Source organism: Tetrahymena thermophila, assembly GCF_000189635.1.
Source record: "Tetrahymena thermophila SB210 genomic scaffold scf_8254043, whole genome shotgun sequence".
Classification (NCBI taxonomy): Eukaryota; Ciliophora; class Oligohymenophorea; order Hymenostomatida; family Tetrahymenidae; genus Tetrahymena; species Tetrahymena thermophila.
The window spans coordinates 83,162-97,786 of NW_002476027.1; the positions used below are offsets into that span (position 1 = coordinate 83,162).

General features: G+C 22.8%; 5 protein-coding genes across 5 annotated transcripts; 2 read left to right on the forward strand and 3 right to left on the reverse strand. All coding sequences in view use genetic code 6, as the record gives it.

The window, feature by feature from the left end:
* Positions 1–831: 831 nt before the first annotated feature.
* TTHERM_00780810 (actin-fragmin kinase) lies at positions 832–2,751 on the forward strand (the record flags this gene model as incomplete). Its single annotated transcript, XM_001026237.1, has 3 exons — positions 832–1,296; positions 1,342–1,526; positions 1,608–2,751. The coding sequence occupies 3 exons, from the start codon at positions 832–834 to the stop codon at positions 2,749–2,751; spliced, it is 1,794 nt and encodes a 597-aa protein (XP_001026237.1).
* A 461-nt stretch (positions 2,752–3,212) lies between these two features.
* Positions 3,213–3,758, reverse strand: TTHERM_000780799 (small GTP-binding domain protein; the record flags this gene model as incomplete). Its single annotated transcript, XM_012800625.1, has 1 exon — positions 3,213–3,758. One exon carries the CDS (start codon positions 3,756–3,758, stop codon positions 3,213–3,215), a length of 546 nt encoding a protein of 181 aa, XP_012656079.1.
* Positions 3,759–4,150: 392 nt separating this feature from the next.
* On the reverse strand, positions 4,151–8,996 carry TTHERM_00780800 (cyclic nucleotide-binding domain protein; the record flags this gene model as incomplete). Its single annotated transcript, XM_001026236.2, has 8 exons — positions 4,151–5,221; positions 5,278–6,815; positions 6,886–7,360; positions 7,417–7,835; positions 7,891–8,105; positions 8,244–8,517; positions 8,593–8,770; positions 8,847–8,996. The coding sequence occupies 8 exons, from the start codon at positions 8,994–8,996 to the stop codon at positions 4,151–4,153; spliced, it is 4,320 nt and encodes a 1,439-aa protein (XP_001026236.2).
* Positions 8,997–10,240: 1,244 nt separating this feature from the next.
* Positions 10,241–12,754, forward strand: TTHERM_00780790 (vacuolar sorting protein 9, VPS9 domain protein; the record flags this gene model as incomplete). The annotated part of the gene is made up of 1 exon (XM_001026235.1): positions 10,241–12,754. The coding sequence occupies one exon, from the start codon at positions 10,241–10,243 to the stop codon at positions 12,752–12,754; it is 2,514 nt and encodes an 837-aa protein (XP_001026235.1).
* Positions 12,755–13,827: 1,073 nt separating this feature from the next.
* TTHERM_000780769 (hypothetical protein) lies at positions 13,828–14,082 on the reverse strand (the record flags this gene model as incomplete). Its single annotated transcript, XM_012800626.1, has 1 exon — positions 13,828–14,082. One exon carries the CDS (start codon positions 14,080–14,082, stop codon positions 13,828–13,830), a length of 255 nt encoding a protein of 84 aa, XP_012656080.1.
* Positions 14,083–14,625: the final 543 nt, after the last annotated feature.

Genomic DNA, 14,625 nt, shown 5'->3' on the forward strand with positions numbered 1-14,625 from the left:
AATAAGTGAAGGCTAAATAGTCAAATCACTCATTCAATTTAACTTTTTTATACTCAAAAATTTTAATACATCTCCTTAAATTATTTTAAAAACACACTCATTCAGATTGATATAAGCAATTAGCTAATTAATATTTATTACCTTAATTCCTTATTAATTCTTACCAGCCAGCCGATCTCCCTAATATTTTAATCATAAATTAACTTAAATGTTTATTATAATATTTTAAATTATCAAATATTGATAAAATAATTTTTCTGGTAATAATAAAATGCTATGAAAAAAATTTTATTATTTTATTATTTTAGTTTTTTTTATTGTATTTTTATTAAATTTTAAATGAATTATCCTTAAAATAATTCAATAATAAAATGTATGTTTATTTGCCTAAAATTATTAAATTTTTATTTACCTTAAAATGTGATAAGGTAAAAAAATAAAGGTAAGTGTTTGTTATAAAAAAGTTAAAATAAATAGAAATATAGAGCTTATATGAGTTCTAAAATAACTAGAGATTTTAAAGTAATAAAAAATGAAACATTTTAATATTCATCCTACTTTATATTTATTCCTCATTATACATGATTTTCTGTTTAAATCTTTTTTTTTGAGAGATTTCTTTTTTCTATACATAATTATACAATCAATTTTCTTATTTATTTTATGTGATTTATAATTTAAGGTAATTAATTAACTATGTTTTCAGATTTGTTATATTTTAAGTTCATAAATAGTATTTCTCTACTAATTTTAATTCGTTATTTGCACAAATATTTATAAACAATAATTATAAAAAAAAATATCAATTTTAATATTACTTATCTGAATTTAATGAAAAAGTTTTAAAACATAGAAGAATATACTAAGTATAGATACTCCTTCCAAGATAAAGAGCAAAGAGAAGCAAGATATGTCCCCTATCCTCATTAAAGGCCTGGGCCAGAAAAAAACTCAACAAAAAAAAGTGAAATATAGCCAGATATAATTTTGAGAGAGTTTAATTATGCTACTAGACCTGTACCAAGTATCAGAAAATTCGACTGGGAAGGAATAAAAGCTGTAGCTATTAGTGAATCAGGATCTCAGGGAGTCATATTTGTTGAATCAGATGATGGAGCTATCGTAGTTAAGGGATCTTAAGATGCTGCAGTTGATTATTTTCTTTACAAGCTCAAAAGAATTCTTAATGTGACTGTTCCTTAAATGAGAGTTATACGTTGGTATGATAATGAATTTAAAAAAATAATAAGAAATTTAGAAAAAGCTACTTTTTGTGATGAAACATTAGGGAGAAGAGTAAATTTTTATTTGCTATTTTACATATTTAATTTTTATTTTAAGGTGACTTCAAGGATAGATATGGCTTATCTATAAATACAAGAATATATACCTGGTATTTCTATATAAGGAATGGGTCCTCATAGAGCAGCATTAGTTTTCGACCACATAACACCTGAATCTAGAGATAGATTGATTCGTTTAGGAATGATTATAGCATTTGACACACTTATAAATAATTCTGACAGGTATAAATAAATATTTTGTTACAATCTAATTTATTTATTTTGCTAAGAAAAATGTTATAGATTAAATTTTTTTTTAAATAGATATCCTCTCTTATGGGACAATGGAGGAAACCCAGACAATATAATGGTTAAAATGAAAACAACGTTTCTGAATAAAACTGAATAGTTGAGAGATCCTAATAATTTAACTTTTGACTATGGTAAATTCTATGCTTTAGATAGTGGTTTAAGCTGTGTGAACTCAAAATCTGAATAAGGATTGCGTGCTTTATCAAAATATTACATAAAGTTAGAAAACTTTTTAAATGAGTTGTTTTTAGATATGAAAGCTGTTATGCTTGCTTAAGTTGACCCAATGACAGGAACTGGTAGAAATGGAGAGCGCAAAAAACTAAATTCAATAAATTAAATTACAAGTTTTGTATATCAGCATACACTCTATCACATGTCTGATATGCAAATACTTTAAATTATGATAGGTATTATTGTAGGAGTTGAAAATGCTTGCTAGTTTGGTATTGACAGGATTTAAGAAATGTACCAAAGATTTTTCATAAAGGAAAGCGATGACTGGAGAGGATTCTGGAATGAGAATCTAAGAAGAATCAATTTATAAATGTATAATGATTGCATTTTGATTTATGGAAAATTTAGAGGAGCTTACATAGATGTAATTAAATGGGTTAAAGATATCACTCTTAATTAGTATCACATCAGAATAGAAGAGTTTGAATAGATTTTAAACGGTGATTTAGAATTCGAAGTAATTGAGTAGAGCCAATCAAAAATAGAAGAATTGAATAAGAGTGGTGACCCTTTAATAAACTCACTATTAGAATAGCAATAAGAAGATTAAGTACTCCCCTAAGACATAAATGAGCAAGAGCCTTAAAATTAAAATGAACCTATAGATCCTAATGATAACGAAGCTCTTCATAAAAGAATTAAAGAAATATTTGATGTAGATTTAGATGAAGTTCATAACAATGCCCTAAACTAATCAAATTATCAAGGAGTTGACAGCTAGCAATAAAACTCAAGTCAACTAAACAAGCAAAATAATAACAAAAATAGTAATTAAAATTTACAATAAAATAGCTCTTAATTGTAAAGTGATTAGGCAAAAAATATTCAAAAATAAGAATAGCAATAAGCTCAAAATGAATAAATGTAATAATCTTAATTACCTTAGCAACAATAGAATAATTCTTAACAAAAAAAATGAGTTTAACAAACAATAAACAAATATAATAAAAGTAACAATATATATTATTAATAAAAAGACTAACAAGATATAGCCATAATAAAGTAGCAGATAAGAAAACAAAATAAAAATAAATTTATTTAATCTAACTAACTAACTAACATACTAAACAACAACGACTAATATCTATTACAAAGAATTTTAGAAACATTTTAACAAATATATTTAAAGTATTTTATAAATTTTTTATAAATGTAATGAATGAATTTCAGTTTTTATAAAAATAATTTTAACTATACAAATCATTAAGAAAATAAATATCTTTTTTTTTTTTACAATTTATTTAACTCTCTCATTCGCTGATTTATGTTTGATTGATTGTTCATTCAAAAAATTGAATATTTTTTATATTTTACAAATTAATTTTTTAGAACGTTTATTATTACTAATCTTACTTTTAGTTGAAAATCTTTCTTTTTATTTCATTATTTAGCTAACTTTTCAGCTAAAAATTTAAATAATTCATCCAAACCAGTACCTTATGAAGCTGATACTTCAAAATAATCAAATTATCTTGTTTTAGCCCAATTATATGCATCATTTTCGCTTACTGCTCTCACTGACATATCTTTTTTATTTCCTACGACTACAGTTGGTATTCCTTAAACACCCATTTCATGAGCTTCTCTTAGCCACATATCTAGTCCATCTAAACTTCTCCTTAAAGTGACATCTAACACTAATAAAATAGCATTAGCATCTTTATAAAATTCATTTCGAACTTCGTAAAATTCAGGATGGCCAGAAAAATCCCAAAAATTTAGCTAAACACTTTCTTTTGGTAAATCAATTGTTTTATTTTTATAATCAATTGCAATAGTAGCTCTATATTTAGCATCAAATGTATTATTTATAAATCTGTCTAATAAAGAAGATTTTCCAACACCTCCATCTCCTAAAACTAAAACTTTAAATCTTTTCACTTCTTTAGGCTGAGATACATTTAACTTACTTGGCTTTTAAATCATTCTAAAAAAATAAATTATTATTTGAATTTTCTAAAAAAATCGTTTAAATTTTTGATATAAAAATTAATTTTTATTTTTTTAAAGCAAATTAAAAATGTTTGAAATAACTTTTTTTTCAAAAATAAATAAAATATTTTCTAAACTAAAGCAGTAAATTATTTTTTACGAATCGAATTAAGATAGCAACAAATTAATTTTTAAAAACAAAATAAAAGATTCTTTTTTTTCTAAATTTAGATAAATTTTGTATCATTTTACATAAAAAAATTAGAAAATGAATAAATATGAATTAATTAATTTATGTTTTAGAGTATGAACAAATAATATATTTTAAACACTTTTTTAACTTTTAAATTAGTCTTTCATAAAACTTTTATTATAAAATAAATTAATCACTTAATGCTTGTGTTATTATTTTCAGAAATTAACAAATCATTAGGAACCAATATAAGACCATTACTTTTTTTATATTAATTTATTATTTGGTTTATAACTGTATTTTTTTTTAACTTTTTTCTAGCAGTTGCTGAGTGGATTCTTTTAAATGGTAATATTTTTTACTATTCTATACTACTTACTTTAGGACTGCTTTAATTTTAAGTTAAGTTTTACTTTTATTAATACGATAAACTTGTTTTGTTCTGGATATCTTATATATTTGATTAGAAAAATTTTCTATTTGACTGTATCAAGGGTGAATTTAAATTTAGTGTTGTCCTTAATTATGAAAAACAAACGCTATTTTTTGATGAAATTAAATTATTTATTTAGCTTTGTTGATTTGATGGAGAAGCTAAAGAAGTATTATTTTAATATGAAACTTCTGTAGGCATGAATGTTTATTTTTGGTAAATGTTAGGTTATGTTGGGGACGTTTTAGATGCTATTAAAGAACTGTTTGGTCTCTATTTAGGGTTTAATCTTAGTTTATCGAAGTTTATAAAATCGTTTAATTGCAATGATTTAATAACAATTGGCGACTTTTCATCAACTTTATTAATAAACTGAGTGTTAATAAATTAGTTTCTTGTATTTGTTTTCAAATTTGAATAAACTTAAGAACTAATTGGCCTAGCTTATTAATTAAACTTATCCCTATAATCTAAATTCTAATTATCGATAAGTACATTATTCAAATAAGGATTAGATTAACTTTATAAATTTTTTTCTATGCCTTTCCAAATAATAGCACTATCTCTTTTAGTATTACATACTGTTGAATTATTTATTTAGGCTATATTGCTAATAGAAGACTCTTATTTTTATTTATCGTGTAATTTTGATGTAGAGTTATTACATCTAATAGAAGACTTAAATATAGTATCCGTTTTAATATTTTTAGAACTATCTAGCATTTAAGACAAAGAACTCTTTTAAAGGTTTTATGGCTCAGTTTTTAAGGTTATTTCGATATTTTATTAATTTTATTTAAGATTATTTAATTAATTTTGTATTGACAAAATCTAAAATTTATAAATAAAATGTTATCAATTTAATTTATATGAAAAAGGAAATTTACTTGATATCTGGGTTATTCTATTTAAATATCGTTTTATTTATATTTCTTTGCAGTTTGATTATTTGAAGAAGAAGAAAATGATGATGAAAATTAATACTTAGGATTATGGTTTCTAGAGAACAATATAGGAGATTAAGGTTTATTTAACTAAATTCTTGCTTTACCAGATTAGACTCTTCGGTGTACACAAATTGCAAGTTAATTTTACTGATAAGATTACTCAGTCAAAATTGAATAACTTGTATCAACACTTAAAGAATTACACCCAATTTTTTATCTATTAGATTTACTTTCTTCTATCACACTATCATTAACATGATCATTACATATTTATTTTATACAACTTTACTCAAAAAATCTATCAGTGGTACTTAGGGGAGAAAAATTTTAAGGGGTAGATTTCATTTAATTGGAATTCTGAGAAAATAAATGAGTTGATTTAAATATATTAGGAGAAGAATCAGAAGAAGTAGGTGAATTAGGTTAACTTAATTATAATTAATTTATAATTTCAAGTTGTTAGCTTTGTTTGCGAGATACAGCCAACGAATTAGCTAGGCTACTCCTTTTTGATTTAATATGTGGGGAAAGGCATAAACTTTACATTCCAGGTTTTTACTATAGCTTTTAATACATCTTCAATTAAAGCTATTTGATTGACTACTAAGTTTAGACTCCCTTGAAAATAAAATCACTCTCTAACTTTTAAGAATTGTTTAGCAGTAGAGATTGTAATGCTGTTTTAATTTACATCTTTTATTCATCTGTCAATACATTTTTTTATCCTTGCCTTATAGGTTTTTCTAATAAACTTTTCTTTACTTGCTGTTACTCGAATATGGTTAATTTATTTCTATCCTTATAATTTTCTTTTTATGTTAGTTTTTTGATAGCAAGATGCTCAATTTGCTTGTTAGAAAGAAAATGTTTTAAATTTTAAAATTATTGTGAATTAATTTCTTTCATTAGTTTTTGTTATTAAATTTACTATCTCTCTTTATATGTAATTTTCTTTTATTTGTCTTTTTAAGGGTTAGAGCTTCCTGTGATTGATGAAGATATCTAAGGCTACAAAGCTAAGGGTTACTAATAACTTGAATTAGAACTTTGAACTTTTGTCAGCTTTGGCTAAGAATTATTTGAATTGCAAGGCTTTTAACTATCTAAAATAGTGTCCACCTCATTTGAAAAAAAATCATTGTAAGATGGAATATTAGAACCATCTTCACTATTTTTTGAACTATCTTTTTTTGTTTTGAACTTAAATAAAAATTTATTGAGATTCATAACATTTTTAATTGATTTTCTCATTTGATTTTTCAAATCTTGTTAGCTGCTATTCTTTTTTTTTTATTGATCATCATTTAATAAAAGAAAAGAACAATTTTGAGAGCTACTTTATTGTTAAGAAATATTTTTATTTTATTTAGATTATTATATGCTTAATTTATTTCTCTCATCTTTTTAAGGTGATTATTCTTACTTTTTTTAAATATCAGTGAAACTCATTACAGACTCCAGTGAATTTAATGTTGAATCTATTTTTAAATATTATTGAAGAAAAAATATAATTAAAGTAATAACCATTGAAAAACGAAAATGATTTACTGGATAAAACAATTTAAGGATTATCTTTGATCATTTGAAGATATCTCTTTTTGCCGAATTCACTTCTAATTAGCTTATCTATTTATTTTATATCATTAGTGTTTGTAAATTTAGTTTGCTCTTTGGTTTCTATGAGCTTTTATATCTCTCTTTTTTTATCCTTTTCATTTAAATTTTTCAATTATCTACTATGTTTTTAATTGGAGAGTATTTCTATTATAGATTTTTGATCTCCTTTTTAATTATTATTTTAAATAGCAATATTTAATTTTTAATCAAGATTTCGTTTTTTTGAATCTATCCTGCTTGTCAATTAAGAATATATTTCTGAAATAAAATTTTTTATAATTCCTAAATCATCTAAAGATAAATACTAAATAATCACTATTTCACTTTTAGCCACAGCTGAATAAGACCTTATAGATTCAAATAAATCCTCTTCTCCAATAAAATCTCCTTGATGAAATGTGCAAACCTAAGTGATTGGTTATCATAAAATATAAGATATTTTAATTAAATATAATAATTTACTTGTAATAATTAGACCTTTTAGTCATTCTTAACTATCAGCTCCATTTCTTGTTGATTTAAATTGTCTTATTTCTTTATTAAACTTGATTTTGTTTTATAAGATTTTAAATATTCTACTTCACCGCTTTAAATAAAATAAATCCCTTCAACTTTTTCATTTTCTCTCCATAAGTGTTCCTTTCTTTTAAATTCTTTTTTTTTGAAGTGATAAATAAATTTTAGTACTGTATTCTTAGATATATCTTTAAATTTATCCCCAATAAACTTGAGTTTTTCTTTTTGTGAATCTGGTTAGTAGTTTGATATAGATTCATATGAAGATCTTTTCATTGTAATCATATGCAAATCATCAGCTGCTACCATCAAATAGACTTACTTTTCTTTTTCCTAAAAGAATCTCTAACTTGAGAAATGATCTCCTTTAATATAAAATATTTTTGTAAAAATTTAATAATTTTAATAAATTATCTAAACCTGAATAAAATGATTGCACTTCAAAATATTTAGGAATTCCCCACTCATTAAAATAATAATCTGTTCTAGGTTAGTACCATAGCAATAATATTTATTATTATTCATGCAAATCCATTTAACTCTAAGCTTATTAGTCAATAAGTTAAAATATTCCTTTAATAATAAGTTCTCTAACTATTGATTATAGTATTCTTAACTCTTCTTTATCAAAATAACTATAAAATATATTGTTTGATTATTGTTCATTCACTACTTTTTGTAAGAACTATTTCTAATTTTTAAATGTATCACTTTACCTTCTTTATTTTATGTTTGTATTTGCTATTTAGCTATTATTTTGTTAAGTTATTTACTGTTTAATTTGATCATCTTGTTGTATTTCTTTACTACTTCCTTTACTAATTTAATTTGAAGTTTATTATATTTTTTTATTTGCTGAGGAAGATAAGTCTTTCATAAATTCTCTTAGTTTCGTTTAAAGATTATTTTCTTTGATTTGTAAACTTATTTAGTGGTAGTGAACTTTAAAATATTCTATAAGGTCCTCCTCAATTTGAGAAGTGGTCTTTTCTTAGTAAATTGATACTTTTCCTTTAAGCAAGAAACAAATAATATCTTCTGTTAAATCTATATAACATTAAAATTGGAAAGTAAGGAAAAATATTTATTTCTAAATAAGCATTTTTAAAATTTATATATTACAATTATATAGTATCTATTCACCCAACTAAACAACTGTATATTACATCTACTCAATGAAATGATAACAAAACTTATTGCACTCAATGTCCTTCATTTAATAATCTTAAATGATGGGAAATTGCTTTATTTCTGAAACTGCATACAGCACATCTGATTCATTTTTAACAATATTTTATCTCTGATAAAGTAGAAGTAAGCCCTTATATTTTATGAAATACAAATTTTGTAAAACTTTTATAAAATTAAATATATACTTCCAACTATGGAAGAATACAAGTAGTCTTTTTAGAATTATACTCTTTTTCGACTAAATCGTCCAGCTTTTTTTTGTGCAATTCTTTTATCTACTAATTTGTTCTTACTTCTAGTTCACTTAGTTCCTATCTTTCTTAAGTTTTTTTCATCCTAACTATGAAGAAGTAGAGATAATTTAATTGAACTAAAAATTTTTATTATATATTAATTTATTATGTAACAAAAGATTGATAATAATTCTAAAGATTATTTTTATAATTAATAAATCAATCATTTAGTAAAATTAATTAATTAGTGGAAAAAAAGTAAATTATTTTTTAATAAATCTTATTCTATAATAATTAAATTTAATTCAATATACTTTACTTAATTTTATTTATTTTTAAAAATTTGTTAAATTTCATATTAAGTTTAAAAATATAGAAGTAAATATAAAATTTAATTTATCAATGAATATATTTACTTTAAAGGAAGAAAATTAAACTATTGCTTTAAAAATACAGTTACTATTTTGATAATTTTTAAAATATCTTTAATTAATTTCAAAGTTTTGATTAATCAATCATTTTGTATTTTAAATTACTATATTTATCATGTTATACCTTTAAAGCAATTAGTTTTTTTAGTTAAAATATATATAATTTTTTGTAAAACATTTTGAATTTAAAGTTACTTACTTACTAAATTTATTATGTAATATCTTTAGGTTAAACAATTAGTTTTTTAATTAAAATGTGCAAAAGTTTTTGTTAAAAACTATATTTTGTTATGAGACAAATTTAAATATGATAAATTATTAATGTTTTTAAGCTTAAAATTTGTGATTATATTTGCAAGCTTAAAAATAATTTAATTATAAATTTTTGATAGGTTTATTAAGTTTAAAAATAATGTTTGAATTTATTTTTAATTTTATTGGTGATTTGTTCTAATTATACATTTTAACTTTTTTTTATTTCTCTATGAATGACGGTGCTTTATATGTCTTAATTAAATAAACTTAAATGTGTAAATAAATTTTTTTATATGAGAAAGAGATTACTTTGTTTGATAAATAGAAATTTATTTTTTTATCTTCCACAATTGTAGTTTTGATATTGAGAAGTATTTTTAAGCCCTCTCTTGAAATTTATATCTATATCACTTTTGGATATTTATTAATAACAAAAAGTATAAACAAATTTTTTAATTCTTGTTGTTGCTGCTTCTTTTGTTATTCTGAAATTAATAAGATTAGCAATCCTGACCAAGAAGTAATTAATTATAAATACATAATAGGAAACAAATTAGAAGTAAATAAGGACTAAGATTTAAAAATCAAATTCAACAATTTGTTAGCCTGTTAGTTAAATTTACTCTCTCTTAAAGACCCATAAATATAAAAATAAGTGAAATGAGTAAAAATGAAAGCAAAAATAAAAGTAATGACTTAAGCTAAAAGTTGATAAGTAGTTCTGATAATTCCGAAATAAGTATTAAATCAGTTGATCAACCATAAAATCAACATGGAATTTCTCTATAAGGTATTGGAAAAGATGATAGCAGTAATTGCAGTTAGTAAAAAAAAAATTAAAATAATTTAATTGAAATAGAGGAATAGAAAATAAACATATTTTAAGAAGGTTCTTCAGAGGTTCTCGAATCACCTTCAAAAGCTGATTAGCAAAGTAATTAAAAAAGTGCTAATAGCTCAAAGTTGAAATCGAATAATAATATGCAATAACCAATTAGCTTTTACTTTAATGAAACTCCTTAATCTGATTAAGTTAATAATAATGATAAAGAAATAAATGTTAATGGAGCTGGGAATGGAAGTAAAATAAATCAAAATCAAAAAGATGCTTCATTAATGGAGCTTAATGAAGTCAAATTGCAAAATAGCAGAGTAAGTTATCAAGATTTAGATGAGTTACATGAAGATTTGCTTGATGAAAGAGAAAATGATAATCAAGAAAACTCTGATGGATGCTGCTTTTGCATGTTTAAAAAGAAAAAGTAGTAAACAGAAAATTGGCTAAAGCACTTTAAATTGCTTGTTAAAAATACAAGGTTCATTGAAAATAGTTGGTCAGGTGGCCTTTTTGATTTAATTAATAAAAGATTTTAAGGCTATAAAAATGCTGATACAGAGCAATAAGAGCTATTTTAAAATGCATAAAATACATTAGACGATTCAAAATTAAAGAGATAGAGTTCAAATTAGGCTTTCTCATCTCAAAGAACTACTTTAGATAATAATAAAACAAATAGTAAATTATCTTAGTAGAATAGCAATTCTTTAGATATCAACAAAGCACAGTCATAGGAAGAAATGCAAATAGCAAAAGATATTAAAAAAGCAATAAAAAATTCTGTTATATTGGAAGAGGATATTGAAAGCTTAAGGGAAAGTTTAAAAAACGATTAGATTTTAGCTCAACTAGAAAACTTTCAAGATAGTCTAGATCAATCTTCAGGAAGTAAAAGCTAAGCAAATAATAAAAGCTCTTCAAATAAAGATTAAGAAGATTTTAAATCTAGCTTTAATAATAGGATAGATTTAGTTTCTAAAGATGGGATTGAATAAAAATCAGCTAATAATTCTAAAATTGCGTCTATTCAAAGAGAAGACCGCATTAATTCTAGAATGGAAATTATTGGTAGAAGCATAGATATAGTCACTCAGCAAATCAGCTCTGAGTAAAAATAAAAATTGAAAATAGATAGTAAATATAAAAGTAGAATACGCTCTAATTCATTAAAAAAAAAAATGATGCGAACCTAAAGCAGCTTTATAAGAAATGGAAGTGAAATAACTACAAGAGGTTTATCATAATAAGGAGTAAATGATTCTCGATTTGAAGATAACGACTAAATAGACTAAGTAGGAGATGATGCTTTAGGTATTGTTTCAAATGTAATAAAAACAAATACCCTTTTAATAAATAGTGAAGTACTTCAAGAAAAAGACTTCGAACTCTATTAAGCAGTTGTTTACTATAAATCAATTACATTTGTAATAGAGCAGCACTTGATGGAAGAAAATAATTTCACACAAGAAAAGCCACTGCGTGTTATCCGTGATAATTTTATTGAGTACTACATCAGTTAGTATGGAAAAAACCTTTAAAAGCTAGAAGAAAATGAAATTGTAAAAAGCATATAGGATTTAAAAGAGTTTGTAACATTGTACTTAGAAGTAATTAGAGAGTATTACAAATTGGATGATTTAGTTGATAAATGCAAGTATGCAGATCGCTTTATAACGACAGATAATTTAATTAACTTTCTGTGCTCCATATTATTTTAAAACGATGCTGTATATTCTATCATTTATGTGTCTCATTGTCATTTTGAGCCTAAATTATCTAATCAGTATTTCAAAAATGCCAAGCAGCTAAACAAACATATCTAATTAGATGCTTTGAAGGTAAAAGATGACTATTGTCTCAATGAAAAAACACTGATAAAACTATAGACTAAAATGGGAAAACAAAATTGTTCAATAAATGACACTAATACATTAAAAGGATATACTTTTGTACCTCCATATCAAAGAGCCTTTGAACATTTGAAAACAATATCCTATTAGAGAAGTCCAGTTCACAAATTAAAAGTAATAATTAAAACTCAAGACCTGATCAATGAATGTATAAAAGACTTTTACGAATATTTTGGAATCGATTAATCAGATATTTATTATGATGCAGACAATTTAGTTGGAATATTTTCTTACATTTTAATTAAAAGTGAAATATATGATATAATTGCTCACTGCAAGATAATTGAAAATTTTGCTACTAAAAATACATTAAACAGTCATTCCGGATATTTACTAATAACCTTATAATGCTGTATTCGTTTTATCTCTTCAATCGATGTAAATCTTCTATTATAAGAAAATAGACTAGAATTAATCTAAAACTGACAACAATTTATTAATTTCAAACTTGTTTTATGAAAAAAGAACACATTTATTTATTATATAAAAATCAATAATGCACATAATCTTTCTATCTTTCTACTTACCTATCTATCAATAAAAAAATGTTCAAATTTTATGTTATGAATAAAAATATGGTGAAACTAATTAATAAATATTACAAAAATAAATAATAAAAACAAATAAATTTAAGAAATGTTCATCCTCTTATAACAAATATTATTCTATATAAAGTTTGCTCATATATAATATTACTTTAATTTATTGATCACATTTTTCTCTATCATTCAAAAAGGAATTCATTTCATTTTTAAATTAAAAAATCAAACATTTAAAAACAAATTAATTAATTTTTATAATTTTAATGAAATTAATTAATTAATAGTTTTCTCTTTAAATAATATTTCTATAAATAGTTTAGAAAATAATCCTTACAATAACTATTTAAAACAGTGAAATATATATTCATATTTTAACATTATAAAGATATGCATATACTTTATTTGAATTTTGAACGAGAAATACTATAAATAGCTTCTAAGTTAAAAAATAAAATATTCTTATAAAGAGTTTTAAATTTTTTTAGATCTAATAAGGATAATTAGGTAAATTGATTATATCTCCATTAAGTCATTCAATTATAATTTTTCTGGAATTGGAAATAAACATAAATTTATTAATAAAGAGTGTTTTGAAAATAGTTAAATCAAATTTCTAACAACTTCATAACATTTATTTTAAATTTTTGAACTAATTTTTGATGATATTTTTATTAAAGACTCATTTTATGAAACAATAGATAATCAATTCTATAAATAGATGAAAATATTATTTTAATATAATAATTAGGACAGTTTAGTTATTATTTTTTTAATTAAATGATGATCAGGCAATTTTCACCAAATCAAATTATAACTTGCAATTTTAAGAGTATTATAATATAATAATGACATATTAATTAATTAAATATATGTTTATATTTATTTGATGATAAATTATGACATCCTTTTTCAAATCTTTCTATTTGATTATGTATATCCTTATTTTAATTCATTTATTCAACAATCCTTACAAGGCTCTCTTTCTCTAGATTCTCCTTTACCATGGCAATAGCTACAGCATTTAGTATTTTCATAATTTGAGCATACTCCTCCATGAGATTGGTAATTTTTTTCAAAAACATAACCTTGACCATTACAATTTGAGCATAATTCACGAGATTATATATATCCTGTGCTTCCACAAGTAGGACAGTACCTTGACCAATCAGGAATTTAAACATCATTTTTTACATATGATTCAGCTGATCCCATTTTTATATGTATATTTTATTTTGGATTAATGTTGGGTTTAGAATTTTTAGTCGTTTTTTAAGTAAGTAAATGCTCAGAATATACTAAATAGATGTTGATGACTTTTTTATATTTTGGATTTATTTTTATTATAATTAATTATAAATTATACTTTTCTCTCTTATCAATTTTTAAATAGTTATTTGTGGAAATTATAAACAAAATATTGATTTCGGTTCGTTTAGAATATCAAAAAAACATATCAATTATAACAATTTCAGAGGTCTAAAATGACGTATTTATAATAATAATAATAATAACTAAATAAATAAATTGAATTTTGGTAGTATCAGATTAGAGTCCAAATTAATAAATAAATAATATCTGTAAAATTCTTAGTTTAAAAACAATACAAAGGAGTAAAAATTAATAGATAATTAGAATTTGTTAATTAATACTATTTACTTTATTTTACAACTAAATTTTATGATCAAAATATAAATGTAGAGCATTTGAAAATTATCACACTTTCAAAAATATTATGGAATATTTATTTATTTACTT